At 43.4% G+C, this 15,986-nt stretch overlaps 1 protein-coding gene across 1 annotated transcript in view; it reads right to left on the reverse strand.

Annotated features, from left to right (window-relative positions):
* CACNG5 (calcium voltage-gated channel auxiliary subunit gamma 5) overlaps positions 1-15,986 on the reverse strand; it is a 50,400-nt gene that overhangs the window by 11,498 nt on the left and 22,916 nt on the right. Inside the window, exons 2-3 of the mRNA XM_072991028.2 lie at positions 5,690-5,927; positions 3,933-4,019 (exon numbers count right to left, since the gene is read on the reverse strand). Coding sequence (XP_072847129.2) covers positions 3,933-4,019; positions 5,690-5,897 — 295 coding nt within the window. The 5' untranslated portion in view covers positions 5,898-5,927. The remainder of the gene's footprint in view (positions 1-3,932; positions 4,020-5,689; positions 5,928-15,986) is intronic.

Consider the following 15,986-nt stretch of genomic DNA (forward strand, 5'->3'; position numbering starts at 1 on the left):
TTGTCAGTCTGGAACCATCTTATTGCTTGAAATAGATTCCCTCTGATCGCCATATTACTCTTCTTGGGAAGATGTCCTGGGGATGAAGGCTGAACTAATCCAAGACATTGTGCTGCCCGAGGCAAAGAACGAGATGATCTCCCAGCAGCTCACTGGAATCTTATTTGAATTATGATGATGAGGCAGCATCCTCCATGACACACCTGATGCCAGCTGGCTAACTTGGGGAGTGAAGAACAGAGCATCTGGCAACCTCTCACGGCCACCTACCACTCCACAGCACCCTGTGTGTGTGTGTGTGTGTGTGTGTGTGTGTGTGTGTGTGTGTGTGTGAGAGAGAGAGAGAGAGAGAGAGAGAGAGAGAGAGAGAGAGAGAGAGAGAGAGAGAGAGAGAGAGAGAGAGAGAGAGAGAGAGAGAGACAATAGGATCTGATCTCTTCCAGGCAGTAGTGAAAAGGACTGTCACCATGGCTTCTCCACAGAGCTTGTAAAGCTGCCTACAGTCCCAGTTTTGGGAGGAAAGAGGAATATAAATTGAATAAATTGTAAAGAGAGACATAAAGAAATATAGATGCCATTAAGAATAAATATAAGGATGTGCTGAAGAAATCTATAACTGTGCAATGGTAGAGTGATGCCTCATCTTACCACTGCTCCACTTCAGCATGCCCTTCTATTCGTCCATCTTAGAACTAATCCTCCCAGCTCTGTCTTCTGCTGCTGCTGCCGGAACTCCAAACTCAGAGCAGGCCAAGAGGGTTTGGACCTCTTCCCTTCCCAGAACGGTGGAAGGAGGCAACAGTACTCTGATCCTGGATCTATCATAGTGCAATTGGGAGTAATGGGAAGTGTTTAAAAAGAAAACAAAGTTAATAGGGCAAAGGAGGGCAAAGCTGTGGGGAGGGACAAAAGCTCTCTCTTCCCCCCCTCATGCCCTACTTGTACACACCCAGCAGGATGCAGGAAGTGTGCAAGGCATCACCGCCTAATGCTGTGTTTTCCTCTCATGTTTCTCAATCTATGTTCCTTCCCTGATGCCCAAATGTCACCCCTGTGGCTCAGGTTCACGCCTGACTGCCAACAGCAAAAGAGCACATATTTAAAGCTGTGTCACTCTGGCTTTTAGTGCATTTCTCTGTGAAAAATAATAAAATAGAAGGACAGAGGAGACGCTGCAGAACGCGAGAAGATAAGATGTCTCCAGCAGGGGGAAAAAAAGAAAAAGCTTTTCTAAGTCTCTGGCTGGCCAGGGTAGTAGATCTCAGGGATGGAATACAATATTGCTCCCCTCCACACCATTTCCCCCTTCTCAGTTGGGTTCTGAAAAGATTCCTCAGACAGAAAAAAACCCCTATACCAGCCCCAAGTCATTCTCCCTAAGAAATTAGGAGAGACGCCCCAGTCTCCACTAATCTTCCCTAGCACTCAGCCCCAGAAAGCCCCACTCCAACCTGGCTCCCACAGCAGCAACAGAGTAGACTCAGCAGTGAATCTTTCCACTCTCAGGCAAGGGAGGACTCCCCAGAGCTTCAGAAAAAGACGTCTGGGACCTTAACAAGTTGTCCATGTTGGCTAGTAAAGAGTGGGAACTGTAGTCCAAAAGATCACTTTTCCAAGTGTGATCCAAGCTCTTGATCTCCTTCTGGGCCCATGGAGAGGTACCTCATGTTCTATGGATCCCCATGAACAACAACACTGCCCTGACAGCAACCACAGGACTGCAGCCTGTGATGCTGGCAGGCCACTGTTATCGCTGCACATGATTTACTTCACTCCTCTCTTTTCACATGTGAGCACCACCAAATATAAACCTGTCTTTTTCCAGAAATAGAGATAGGGGTTGCTATAGCAACAGAAATAGCTTCAAGAGAAAGGAAAAAGGTGGTGGTGGTTTTTTAAAAACTCGTTTCAAGTATCTTTACTGAAATAAAAGTTTTTGTTAAGAGGGGAGGATAGCTTGTGTGTGTGTGTGTGTGTGTGTGTGTGTGTGTGTGTGTGTGTGTGTGTGTGTGTGTGTGTGTGTGTGTGTGTGTGTGTGAGAGAGAGAGAGAGAGAGAGAGAGAGAGAGAGAGAGAGAGAGAGAGAGAGAGAGAGAGAGAGAGAGAGAGAGAGAATTTTGAACAGGCTGCCTTTGACAGTCTAATATAAAATATTTAGACAATTCTAAAGGATTAGTTTATATCCCTCAATACTGAAAAGTAAACACATGAAATATTTGACTTCACAATATATACTTTTTCATTTTGAAGACAGCGATTTTTTTTCTAGACTAGGGAACGGAGGTCCTGTACATGTTCCCCTCTGTGACTAATGGGCGCATAGAGTGGAGGACAGAAAAGGGACCACAGCTTCCCTTGCAAACCCTCTCTGCCCAGAACTTGACACACAGCATGCTTCTCAAATGACTCTGGAACCGTCCCTCCCTTTTAAGCAGGCCGGAGTTGTTGTTTTTACACTAACTCACAGCCGTGCAACTTCTAGGCTTGTTTACAGCCACACAACAGATGTGTGTATGTATGTGTGTGTGTTAGGTGCCATCAAGAAAGAACTGACTCAGAGCAACCCTAGTAGAGTTTTCAAGGTAAGTGAGAGAGTTAAGGAACGGTTTCACCAGGGCCACCCCACCCCCACCCCCCCAGTGAGTTTCTACGGCCAAGCGTGAAACTGAACTGAGGTCTCCTGAAACCTAGTCCATCACTCTATCCACCGCAGCTGCGTTTAAAGATGGCTTGGGTGCTTCAAGCTGCTGCCAGATGCCTTCTTGGCAAAAAGGCTTGCTTCTCTCACAGAAGCACCGGACCAAGTGGATTCATCTTTGCCAAGCCTGAGGGACACCGACCATGGGAGCCATACTCGCCCAGTTCAGTGTTGTGTCCTCACAGGCTCCTGAGTTATTCCCTAGTTAGTGATTCTTTCTCTTGAGAAAACTGCCAGCACTCCCAGTTTTTCTGCCACTGTTTTTTTAATTTGAAAATTTCCTCCCAAATGTCCTTTGGAGCAGCCCAGAGCTTGGGGGCTTTTCAGCCTAAAATGCTCAGAATCTCCCCGACTAGCACGGTCAGCCTGGCTGGGGAATTATAGACCAAAACCAAACACAAAAAAACAGGAGCTCTGGCTGCCTGAATGTGGCAACAGCCTTGTTAGTCTTCTCTTTTTCTACATGGAAAAGCATTTAGGTTCTTTGCAGACCGTTTCTGCCATCGGGGGTTTTCCGAATCTTGTCAGTGAGACATGGCTGTTGGTGTAGTAGGTCATGGCCAGGCTCCAGATGGCTTGCACTGGTGGCCTCCTGACAATATTTTGTGCAGGAAACATCTAGAGAAAAGCCACCAAGTTATTCTGCCATTCACTAGTAGCCTGTAGTCTTAAGTCAGAGGCTAAGGCTCAGACTCTCTGCTCCAACCACAGTGCTCTGCTGGTACTCCTATCTAGGTCTCTCCCCGCATAGCTACCATGGGGTGTAGATTGTACGCAATGCCATGTTTGATGGACAGAGGAAAGAGTTGCCATGCACAGTATGTGTACCCATTTGCACAGCTATGTTACCTCTGGTATCAAGTGGCATCATCTTGCCACCTCTTTTGTCATTTGAAGCACGTAAGACAGCAACAGCATCATATTTTTACACTGGCAATCAGCAGCTCCCCAGGGTATGTGGCAGGAGTATTGGAATGGCTGTCCATCTCTGACTCCCTCCCACACATATTTGTGTCCTGCTGAGCTGCCGTTGGAGAAATCCTGTTGAGACACAACACAGAAAACAGCCTCTCCTGTCCACCCGCCCACAAACTAGGGATTAGGTAGCCCACTGCTGAAGATGAAATGTGGCAATATCTTATTTCTTCCCTAGGCTGTGAAAATCACATGCCAGAATGAGCACCTGGACACATAGGAATCCCTCAGCCCTGCCCCATGTAACAGAAGCCACCTACTTAACACATTGACGGTTGATTCCGATGTCAGCTGGACATTCATTGGCATGACGTACTCTATGGTGAAACATCTTCCACGTTCTTCACCTGTGAGGGGATAAGCTGGTTTTATATTTCCTTTAGAGAAACAGACTGCTTCATTTGCTTCCTGCAGCTTCAGGGGCTTTGAATCGGCTGCTATCGTCCATTACTGCTTTTCTTAGCTCCTGATCGTTGAGAGGATTCAGAGCTAAGCTAGACAAGATGGAATGGCATTTTGAAAAGTAGAGCTTTAACATTTTGCCCCACCCCACCTCCGGTCCCCTCCCATGGTCTCCCACAGTTGAGCCCCCTCCTGCCCAGCCTGTTCTTTATTTTGGAAGACAAGTTTCCATAGATGTAAAAGGGAACTTCACTCCCAAGGCAAACAGGACATGCAGATCAGGGCTGCAAGGGAGAGCAAAAAGGTCAGAGTTGCCTTTTTCTTTCTCCTCACAAGGGTCACAATCTGGGCCAGGGTCCCTGCATCTGCAGTTCACTTTTAAAATGCCATTCATAAAGTGCCATTCATAAAACGTCACTCATACAGCTGTTGATTGATTGTAGGGATGGAGCCTTGCCTAGTTTGACCCTTTGAAATGCCGCAAGGAATAGAACAGAGAGTCGAGGCGGTAGATGAGATACATGGCTTTACCTGATTGTATGTGTTGCTTAGAAACATTCTGTCAATAGAACACATCTTACACAATCTAAATAATTATAATTTAATATATAATTTTAAAAGGGGTATGGACTAAATCAGGAGCAGAGAGGGACCAGGGACCACCACTACCATCAGCTGTCGCCTCCACAGCCCCACGGTGAGGATTCCGGGAGCTGCAGTCCAAAAACATTTGGATTTCACTGGACTAGATCAATACTGATTTTGGCTCATGAATTGGTCTAAAAAAAAAATACAGAATGGATGCATCTGGGACAGGATAAGAACAAGGTATTGATTTGTCTCCTTCCTGGGCACATTATGGTTTGGCTGTTTGAGACAAAGGAAGCCTTGAGAGCAAACAACAGAAGCAAGTGGATGTTTCATTGTCTCAAGGATTCGAAAAAGAGGTCACCCGGTCTTAGTCTGGAAACCGTGTAAAGAGCCTGAAGAGCAGAATCTGTGTTTAACGGAGTAGACTACAGATGAACGGCAATGGTCAGAAACTGATCTGGGGTTTAAGTGGTAAGGCTGCCGTTTCAGAAAAAAACTAGCTTCGGCTGCCTGTCTGATTGTTGCAGCAGCAGCACCACAACACTTGGCCCGTCGGTCCATTTATAAAGGAGTAGATTCTGATAAAGTTACAAGAAAAGTCTTTTGTGCTCTGTCTTCTAAAGAAAATTTGTTTTGCAAAGACGAACTTCTTATGTAGCATTACTGCAAAGTGGCAGAAGTGATATGCAAAGCCAAAAGGAGAAGAATACAAGGGCAAATGTACTGTTCCAAACCACTGCAATCATTGTAAGTTAGACCGCCTGATATGACGGCACCATGATCAACCATAAATTGTTAACATCGCCTTAATACATTGCACACAATCCTGGCTAACATCACTACAGCATAGAGGACCTTTCTTAATGGATCATAGAATGCCGCAGCTGACACATCCTCTGATCCTGCCGGCTGGGAGAATTCTAGAAGCAACCTGTTACAAGCTCTGGATATGATTAGCAACCAGGATCAGAAAAAAAAAAAAGACAAAAACCGAACAGATTGACTTTTATGTGAAGCACCGTACCTGCCAAAAAACAAACTCTCCAGAGGCCGGAATGCAGAGACATCTTGACTTCAGTACTCTGGTTCTGAGGCAGGATGATTCCTTCCTCCAGATACAGCCAATAGTCGGTGCTCACAGCGATCCCCAGGAGCCCCAATCCACACACAGCAAACACACTGCTGAGCAGGGTCAGGGCTTTTCTGCCACAAGTGCTCATTCCCAAAAGCATCAGGGCCCGGAGGGGGACAGAAGTGGACTCCTAGGGGGAAAGAGAAGAACTGGGCTGTTAGCACGGAACAGAAAATGCTACTCTCACTGTGAGAGGCAAGGCGACCTTTGCCCTCTTGAACATGCTATGAGGAAAGGCATTACTGAGCAATGGTACCAAAGCCCCTGAAAGCAAAAGCTGCTCAACCCATCAGACTCCCTCACGATTGAATATGAAGGGCATTTGTGAGGGATTTTAAGGCACATTAACACTAATTCCAAGCTGACACACTCATCTATCCAAACATGTGTAAGAGCCCCTTACACATCTTCCTTGGCAACTTGATACTGCTCTAACTGTCATGGCTTCATCTTGTGGAAGCCTGGGTTTTATGGCTTGGTGAGGTGCTTAACAATGAGCTGTAGTGTACCTCTCTGCTGTAGGAGGAGAGTATTCTAAGTTCCCCAGCAAGCTACAAATCTCCTAATTCTGTACAATGGAGCTTTGGTAATGAAAGTCTTACCTCACTGCCCTTAAGTGGCCAAGCATGGTATGCTTGGCCACTCATTATTTGGCAACACATGGCCCCTTTCCTGTACTTCACAGCCTTCCTAGCTTTCTGAAACCCTCAAGGTATGGAGAACTGTCACTTCTTCCAGGATAAGAAGCAGGCTCATCAAAGCAGAGCACAAGTGTCCCCATTTCTGGGTCAGCCATTTTCTGCTTTCCCTCAGCCTTGGGCATTTTGCTCTGAAGAAGACAGTCAGAGGGCGGGGCAGGACCCCCAAATGCTACTACTTCATTCCAGGTGGGCAACTTTAACTGCTTAAAACCTACATGTATCATTTATAATAGAGTTCTTTAAAGCTTGTGAATATGCCAGTAGAGCCAACCTGAATAACTCTTGGTTTAATGTCATTCAGCTGGAACACTGGATTAGAGAATGGATGAAAAGAAATGGTAAATGCAGGGAGCTTACAAAATTTAAAGAAATGAAGGAAAAAGATAATGGGAGTAAAATAATGAAAGGGATGATGAGTAAAATTTATAAGATATGAATAGAAGCAGAGGATCAACAGGAAGTTTTTAAAGATGCGATGAGAAGTAGGATTTGGGAAAAGAAATGAGTACTGAGAAGAGGAAGAATATAGATTGTGGAATAAAATAATTTTAAAATGTATGTCAGTAAGAGTACAATAAACTTTTTATGAATTGGTTTGCAGATGATACTCAACACCAGTGAAATTGAATTGTATGCATAAAAAATATTCTAAGATATATGTTGAAGATGTGGTCAAGAAATGAGAACCTACTTTCATATGTGGTAGGAATGTGAATATATATTGAAATTTTGGAAACTGGTTTTTAAAGAAATAAGTGAAAGTTAAATCTAACAATATGCTCTAAAATAGTGCTTTTATTGATATTTGAGAGTGAGCAATGGAATTGGACAATGAAAGAATTGATTATAAATCTAGTAACAGTGGCTAAATTAATAATAGCAAAGAATTAGAATGTTAAATGGGATCTTGAATTAAACAAATGGTATAAAAATGTGGAATATAGCTATTAATGATAAATTACCATATAATATTAATGTAGGAAAATGAATGACAGATAAGAATATGTTTAGAAATATATGGAGAGGATTTATTGATTTTGTATTAACAAAGGGGAAGGTTGTGTAAGAGTCAATATATTTCTGGAAGGGGAACAGAGCTCTGCAAAGGGAAGGAAAATGAGTACAGTATCCTCAGTCAGGTGAGGGGTAGTACAATGATTTTTATATGTTGTTTATCTTTAGATTTTTTAAAAAAATGTATGATGTTAAATAAAAATAATTTTTTTAAAAAAAATTCCAGGAGGGCAACGTTAAATGCTTAAAACCAGAGGTTTCATTTATAATAGTGCCTTTTAAGGCTTGTGAATATGCCGGTGGAGCCAATCTGAATAGCTTAGGTTCACCATTCATTCTGAGGGCCTCAGGCATGTTGTCCTGGATCAAATCCTTAGCTAAACTCTACTGCAAAGACTGAAGCATATCCAGAGAACATGTATTTTTCCAGTTCTTACTTTCACTGGGAACTAACAAGTTCTGACCAATAAGATCATATGATGCAGATGTTTAACCCCATGTCCAGGATCTAGAACAGGTCCAAGCCCAATAACAGGTGCTAGTATTGACCTTCAAAGTCCTGAATGTTTCGGGGGCCAGAGTATCTCAAGAAACATCTATCTCCTCTATGCACCTGCCTCAAGAATGGTGAATCTTTGAGTCTCCAAATTTATTGGATTACAACTCCCAGAATCTTCAGCCTATACTGTCAGTTGTAAAGGACGGTGGGAGTTGTAGTTCAAAGCATCAGATGTGGCAAAGTTTCTGTACTCCTAACCTAGGTCATGTTGGGTGGTTCTCTTTCTCTGGAAGAAATGAGGTAAATGGCCAACAGTTGTGGAGGCCTGTTTGTGGAATACCCATCACAAGGAGTCAGATCTGACCTCTACAGTGTTGCCTTCCAGTGTTCAGTAGGGGAAATCCTTTTCCTCCCATAAATCAAAAAAAAAATAAAAAAATAAAAAAATAAAAAGATTTGGGTAAACATTAATGCTTTGCTGACACTTCCCCTTAATTAAATTTTCATCACCTTTTTAGGGAGGAAAGTCAAAATCCCATCTGAAGATCACGAAAAGGGGCTAGAAATTTCTAATAAACTTCAGAGAGTGCAAGACTGTGGAGCTTTTGGTCTTACTTCACTGTTATGAAGTGGCCAAGCAGTGTGAAGCAGTGTGTGTTTGTTTCTCCACTCATTAGTTTGCAACTCGTGGTCCTCTCCCTGAACTTCATAGCCTCCTCAGCTTTTTGAAACGCTGGTGATCCTGATACTACGGGTGTGGTTTCAGTCGAAACTGTATAGCAATTCTCCAAGCTATTGGACCTGTTTTGGGTATAGGGATTGGCACCTCACACAGCTCCAGTAAAATTCAGACTAAAACCCAAAGCCTCCCCCTTGCCCAGAATTAGAGTTAACAACCTTCACTATCCCCCTTGAGGGCTCAAGAACCAGATCTCCTGAGGCTTCCCAGTATTGCTGCTGAAAGCTAAGTGAGATGTCACGTTGTTGTTGTTGTTGTTGTTGTTGTTGTTGTTGTTGTTGTTGTTGTTGTTGTTGTTGTTGTTGTTGTTGTTGTTGTTGTTGTTGTTGTTCTTAAGGTGGGCCTAAGAGAATGACACTTAACTAAGGTTGCCAGGTCTCAGGATTCTGGCCTTGGAGAACGGGTATGCTTCTCTGGATCTCCCAGCAGAGAGAGACATCTCAGAGCAAGTACTGCTAAGAAAGCAGAAACTTTGTTTTTGTGTGTGTGTAAGGTGGCGTTAAAGGGTTGGCATCCATCTCCTCCCATTTGGCACCAGAGGTAACTCACTCAGCAGAAAGATGTCTGGGGGTGTATTAAAGTTACATATGTTATTTATTTATTTACTCAGAATCACAATCATTGAAATGTCTTCTTTTGTTTACTTATTTGTCATTTAACCAACTTGTGTATTTACTTCTTACTATTCTCACATCTAACTTTGACTATCTGGTTCTTTCTCTAACTCCTAACTAACTGAAATCCTAACTCTAACACAACCCTGGTCCTAACTCTAACTCTAACTCATCCCTAACTGAAATCCCCAACTGGTCTTTAACTGTCTTCCATTCTCTTCTTATATTTCATTGGTTCCGCCCCTTCTGTTCAACCATTGGTTGCTAAATCAGGGTTCCATTGTGATGGACAGGAGTGGTTACTGACCTGTCCATCACAGAGAGTTTAAAATGCTATGAAGAGAAACAGAACTATATTTACACATTCTAGAATACCACAAAATACTGTGGATTTAAGACAAAACGATTTCTGGAAGGATGATAAACTATATACTGAGGAATCACCACTTAGGACCTCTTCAGATTAAAATGCAGTAGTTTGATGTGTGTATGTGTGTTAGAGACAGAGAGACCCCAAACCTTCCTGAGTTTTCTAAGGAATAATATATTCAGAAGTAGTTGAACAGTCCCTTCTTGAGGAAGGTGTCACTCTGGCGCTGTGTCACTTGCCCAAAGCCAAACAGACTGGTAGGTACGGGCAGCCAGACACTCCAACCCACTGAGCTCTACCAAATTTATATATACTTACACAGCATCTCACTTAACTGAAATGATGGTAATAGCTATAAATGCTATGTCACATTGCCAAATGAGAAAGTAGGAGCATATGCCTTGAACACAATAATCAAGGAAACCCTCCTCTCACATCAGGGGTAAGGCCAGTGACTTGAAACTCTACCTGCTCTCTAGTAAATTTGTAGCTGAGATGAAATATGGACTGGAGACCAACCACTCTATTTCACTCTCACCCGTAATGTCAAGGAGGAAAGGTTTTATAGTGGCAAAAATGCCACTTGAGAGGCCTTCACAATGCTCACTGAGAGACCTGTGTAAGCCTTCAATGTTCTCAGAAGTCTTACACAGGCAGAAGACAGAGAACGTGCACAGTAGCACTGACAATTTCCCCCGATATTCATCTTTCCCCTTCTGTGGATTCTTGATGTGACTGAGAGGATTTGTCAGGGTGGAGAGGAGGGTCTAGGCTGCATCCCTGCAGTGCCACAGAAGTTTAATAAATTCTTGTGTGGTGTTCTGAGGGCCTTACGATTCCAGTCAATTAGCCTCTTGTTGGCACTGGTTCAGGGATAAAGCGCCGAAAGCCTGCAAGCTCAGGCATGTGTAACGTGCAGTCTGTGAACTGACTGACTGTTCTCCCATCCTCCGCCAGGACACAAACTCTCTCCTTTATAGGAAGTGGTCACATGCTGCCAGAGGAGAAGGAATTGTCATGATATCAGCTACGTTATTTATGAAGCACTCAAAAAACAAAGTATTATACCAAAAAACACACATATCATAAAACTGACCCTCAGTAGGATTATAATCCAAGTAAGACCACAGAGTTCAAGACATCTTGTCCATCAGGAACGTTTGGAATCAAAAGGGATGCTAATATATTGCAAAGTTCACCAGGGAACAGGAAAAAAAAAAGCTACTTGAAATTCTTACTTAGATCTCAAGGTTTTCCAAAGACATACATTCATCTGGATGCTATGGTTAGCATCTCTTGCTGAAATATATAATATATACCATCAAGTCAATTCTGACTTATGGTGACCTTTTTCAGGGCGGTTCATGTAGAGAATACTCAGAAGAGGTTCACCAGTCCCTTGTTCTGGGGTGTGTGTGTGTGTTTCCTGGGACTGTGCAGCTTGCTCAAGGTCACACAGGCTGCCTCTTTTCCTGGGAGGCACAGTGGGAAATCAAATTCCCAACCTCTGGCTCTGTAACCAGAGACCTAAATCCCTGAGCTATAGTGAAACGGAAATTATGTGTGCCCCCCAATTCTGTTCTGGGTACCTCCCTGTTCCATGCTCGTTCTCACCTCGGTTGTGACACTGGTCATACAGCTATTCATACTACTGGGAAACTGCTGGTGATGGTGGACATTTAGTTCAATTTTTCTTCCATAGGATATCAATGTCAGAGTAAAGAGGTCCATAGAACCACATAACTAGTTTAGTTGAGTTCTGATCGATGAGTCTATGAATTTTAAGGTGAAAGGAAGAGTCTAGCAACCTGCTGTCAAACTGAGAATACGACGGAGAGTACATGTATATATAACACCCCTGCACTTTGCCATCGGTTGATCCAGGTTTTTCCTTGGTCAACTGTTGCCAACACACTTGGAGTTCAATGGCACCCAATTGACTGTAACCGTATAGCAGTGGCTGCCTGATACTGCGAGGAAGATAGGTATTTCTGTAGGCTCCTGGTGTAATGCCACATCAAGGGCGGATTCTCAAACTATGTTCCTGGGAGCGTCTCACAAGAACCTCAATGGGAAGATCAGTTCTGGCCAACTAATTTTCAGCCCTGCTGGGTGGGGCTTTGTCCCTTATGCGTGCAACTCCACCTCTGCACAGTTCTGCCCCCCTTGTGTGGGGTTCCATCACAACCTGAACCAAAAGAGCTGGAGATGCATGTGGTGGCTGTCCATAGGAGGAGGCGACCACACAGTGTAGAGGGAACCCTGGATGTGGTAGAGAAGCTTCTGCCATATCTACCATGAGCAGCCTCCCTAAGCATGCCCCCAGCAACATCAGAGAATCCTGTGCAACAGTTTCTGAGCACGCAAATCAAGGCAGAGAATATTCCCCGAGGGGAGAAAGTCTGCTGTCATCGATCCAGATAGATCATCCTTTCATTGCAATAACAAGAGTACTGTATTGTGAAATAAATTAACAATGGAATGAGGGTGGGTGAGGACCCAAAGATGCACTGGGAGTAAGGGGTTAGGAACAGGCCGAAGCCTCTTTGACTGGCAGAAATAGTGCCTTTAGCCCAAGAGCCACCTTCTGTTGTCTGATCTCAGAGATCTGCCAAAAAAACTGATCTGCAAGCTAAAGACTTCTGGCAGAAAAATTGAAATAGGGGCAGAGAAAGAATTCTGTGAGGGAAGAGCTGGCTTATTCCACAGCCAAACCTCTTTCAGCTGATGGGCATAGCCAGTGTGCCAGCACAACTTTTGATCCATGGGTTAAGAGGAGTCTTAGATTCAGCACAGATTCCACTGACCCAGTATCTACTCATTTGGTCCTCTTGGGACTGCATCCTAACCGAAACAGCACCCCGATTCTTTAACTTAAGAGTACATGAAAAAGAGAACAGAGGCAATAAGTCTAAGGTAGCATATGGCACTGCTTGTGTTGTGACCAGCCAACTGCAAGAGTGGACAGCAATAGGAAACATTTCATTTACTGGCACGGCAGCATAACCTGGGAGACAGGCCAAGAATGATGTTGCCTATTGAGCTGAAATGGCCAAGGAAAAGGAGAGCTAGGACTTTTGGAAAGCCAGCTGTCTTCTCTGAGATGCTTTGGAACTCCTTATTCAGGATCAGAAACATCTTAGGAATGGAAGGTATTGGCAAGTCCCACCACCACCACCACCACCAAATCCAGCCCTCAAAATACCCCAACACATTCTCGCTTTTGATCCTTAACGCTTCATCTAATAACTCAAGCAACACTCAGATAGCTTGCCAAATTATCTTTACCACTGTACAGTCAATGAGCTATTCAAGAAGACATCCTCAAGACCTCGTTCGTCCAAGTGTAATCTGCCAGCAGACCCATAAGTAAGTGATTCTTGAATCAGCCATTTTATGAGGGGATAGTTGATGGTTGTCAAGTTTTTAGACACTTCTACACTTATTTCTTGCATTTATATCCTGCCTTTTCTCCATGGAACTTAAGATTGCACCCATCAGTCTCCCCCACCACGTAATCCTAAATCCAACCATGAGAGATAGGATACTCTAGTTTGAGCAGCTAGCCCCAGAGGGCATCTAGCACACACCATGACTGAATGCTGACTGATCTGAACCTGCATCTCCCTAGGCCTATGCCAGCATGAGACCATAGTAGATTAATCTATACCCAGTGTTTCAGCACTGTGGGCAATATGGGCAATACATTCTCCCACATGGAAATATGACCCTTTTCTGGTGACCCAAATTCTGCTGGGAAGTCTCTATGAGCTTTCAAGTGTCCCTGCAGACATGCTTTCATTTAGGGAATGTTTGCAACCCTGAATGAAAAATTATTTTATTTTATTTACATTATTAATATGGTGCCTTTTTGCCCATAGGGGACCCAAGGCAGCTAATGGAGAAAACTTTAAAACACAGTTTTAAAATGCTATATATATATATATCATTGTGAAGAGGAACCGATTAAAGTGGTCATTCCTGGAAGTGAGCCGTCCCCTCAATCGTCTCGGGCGGATGGAGGGGACACCGTGTTACTTAATTTACCCCGGGAATATGAGAGATGTCTCTAGAACAGGGCTCAGGGAACTTTTTTATCTTTTACCACCACCACCCCAAATTTATATACATTGACACCCGCCTACACACAGCATCATTGGAAATAAAATGCCTGGGGGGGTAAAATGCCTGCCACGACCGTCCTCATTACCCCCAGGATTTTCATTTTTATCCCATTTGAGGTAATTTACCCCTGTTCCCTGACCACTGCTCTAGAAGAAGACAAGGCTAGACAGAAGGTGAGAGGAGAACAGTCAACAGTAGAGGTGTTTTTTGTTTTTTTTTAAATGACGACACAGTGGGAGGAAAAGGTGGGAAAGAAGAGGAGTTGGGGTTCAGAGGAGTGGATAGATGCAAGGGAGGAGGAAAGTGGAAAGGGGAGTGAGTGATAAGACAAGGGCGAAGAACCTTATGTGTTCTCTTTCCCAAAGAGAGAGGTAAGAGAGAGTGACAGAGGATGCAGACCTATACATGGACGTGAAGCAACAGGTATTGAAGTGTAGTTAGGGGAGCTGGACCCATTAGAATGGACAGTTTATGTTTACCTGAGAGCTAAGGGTCCCTGGAGGAAGGTGGCACAGCCAGAGTTATCCTCCTGGGAAGATAGCCCGCGAAGGACAGTGGGCACCTCACCTGTTCTGTGGGACCATAGACGCGGCAAGGAGCACCCCACCGAGGAAATTGAACCAGATGGGACTGCTTACGTTATGGACCGGTTCGTCTATGTTAAACACCTATGTTCTGGATCTACATTAGTTATTGTGCACCCATCCCCTCCTGAGGACAGTAAATGTTCTGTTAATGATGTTATGTCTCTTGTGGTTAATCGCATCAAAGAAGAGGAACTGCTAAACTTAAAACAAGAACCCAATCACAATCATACTGAAGACAATTAAACCTATATTAATATTAAAAACCAAGATTAAAAACAATTGTAAAACATTTAATTGGTACGGCATATACATATATACCTGGATGAAGGACATCGGGTTTTATTTGAAATCACAGCATTGCAAGAAATGTTTGCCTGCACACTCTGTTCCTTTCCCTTCCTTCCCTCCCCTTCATATTCCTATTAAAAGTAGATGGATATTAGGCTTGAGAAATGTGGAAAGGAAGCCTATGCCAAATGGATCTACTGTTCTATTTTTCATGCTGTTCAGACTTCACAGCACATTCTGTTAGGAAGACCAGCCTGTAGAAGTGTCCTTTGTAGTCCCTCGGAACCAAAAAGGAAGAAAGGTCTGTGTGATGTTCTTAATCTTTCTGGGCGTTTCCCCTTTTACATCGGAGTGACTCTGCCACACAAAGGAAGGAAGGCAATTTAAAATAAATGCACTCCGAGTGTGGCAGCAGGCAGGGACCCAACCAAAAATTGAAAGTAAAAGTAAAAAAAAGGACAGATGAGACAACTGGAAAGGGCCCGAATAATGCAGGAGGTTAATTACATAAAATGGTATCATTGTGCACAATGTTTTAATGTAGAAAGCAGGTAAAAGGAAACAGAAGCCACCTCATGAGTGGGTGTTCTTTTATTTCTCCTCAGATCATACAAATCTCTCCCCTTTTACTGTATGTGAAGGGAAGGTTTAACAAGGTTCTTGCTACAGCACAAGCCAAAAAAAAAAAAAAAAAATTACCTCAAAGATGATCCTTGTCTTCAAGGAAAGCATCCATGGGCATCAAAAAGAGCTTTTGAGAGAAGATTTGCTTCAGGAAGGGCAAGGGAAAGTGTTATGAAACTGCTGTTCCCTATTTCTTGATAATCTGAAGGCTGCTCAGTCTTCACAGTGGTTCACTATATATTCACATAAGTAACATCATGTCCAGTTTGGCCCAAAGTAGGTCAAATGTAAATGTGTGAGGAAAAATGCTTCCAATGGTGAATGTACCATGTGAATACAACAAAAGTGACCCTTGTGGAGAAGCAGAATTTCTAAAGAAGAACTGAAATATTGTTATTTTTTAAAAAGGTGTTCTCCTGAAAGGTACAATGGGTGCCTTTTAGCAGATAAAAATAAAGAGCTTTCCCAATGCCTGGAGCTTTTTTCCTAGGTCAGAATTCAGCCCATATGGGTAAGGAGTATGAAGGAGGTCAAGACCAATAGTTCATTTTCTTTCACAGCTCAAATTATAGCTGACACTGAAAGTGAAGAAGGATGAGTGATCTCAGGTTGTTAGAGGCATGATCTC

Source organism: Pogona vitticeps, chromosome 2 (genome assembly GCF_051106095.1).
Source record: "Pogona vitticeps strain Pit_001003342236 chromosome 2, PviZW2.1, whole genome shotgun sequence".
Classification (NCBI taxonomy): Eukaryota; Metazoa; Chordata; class Lepidosauria; order Squamata; family Agamidae; genus Pogona; species Pogona vitticeps.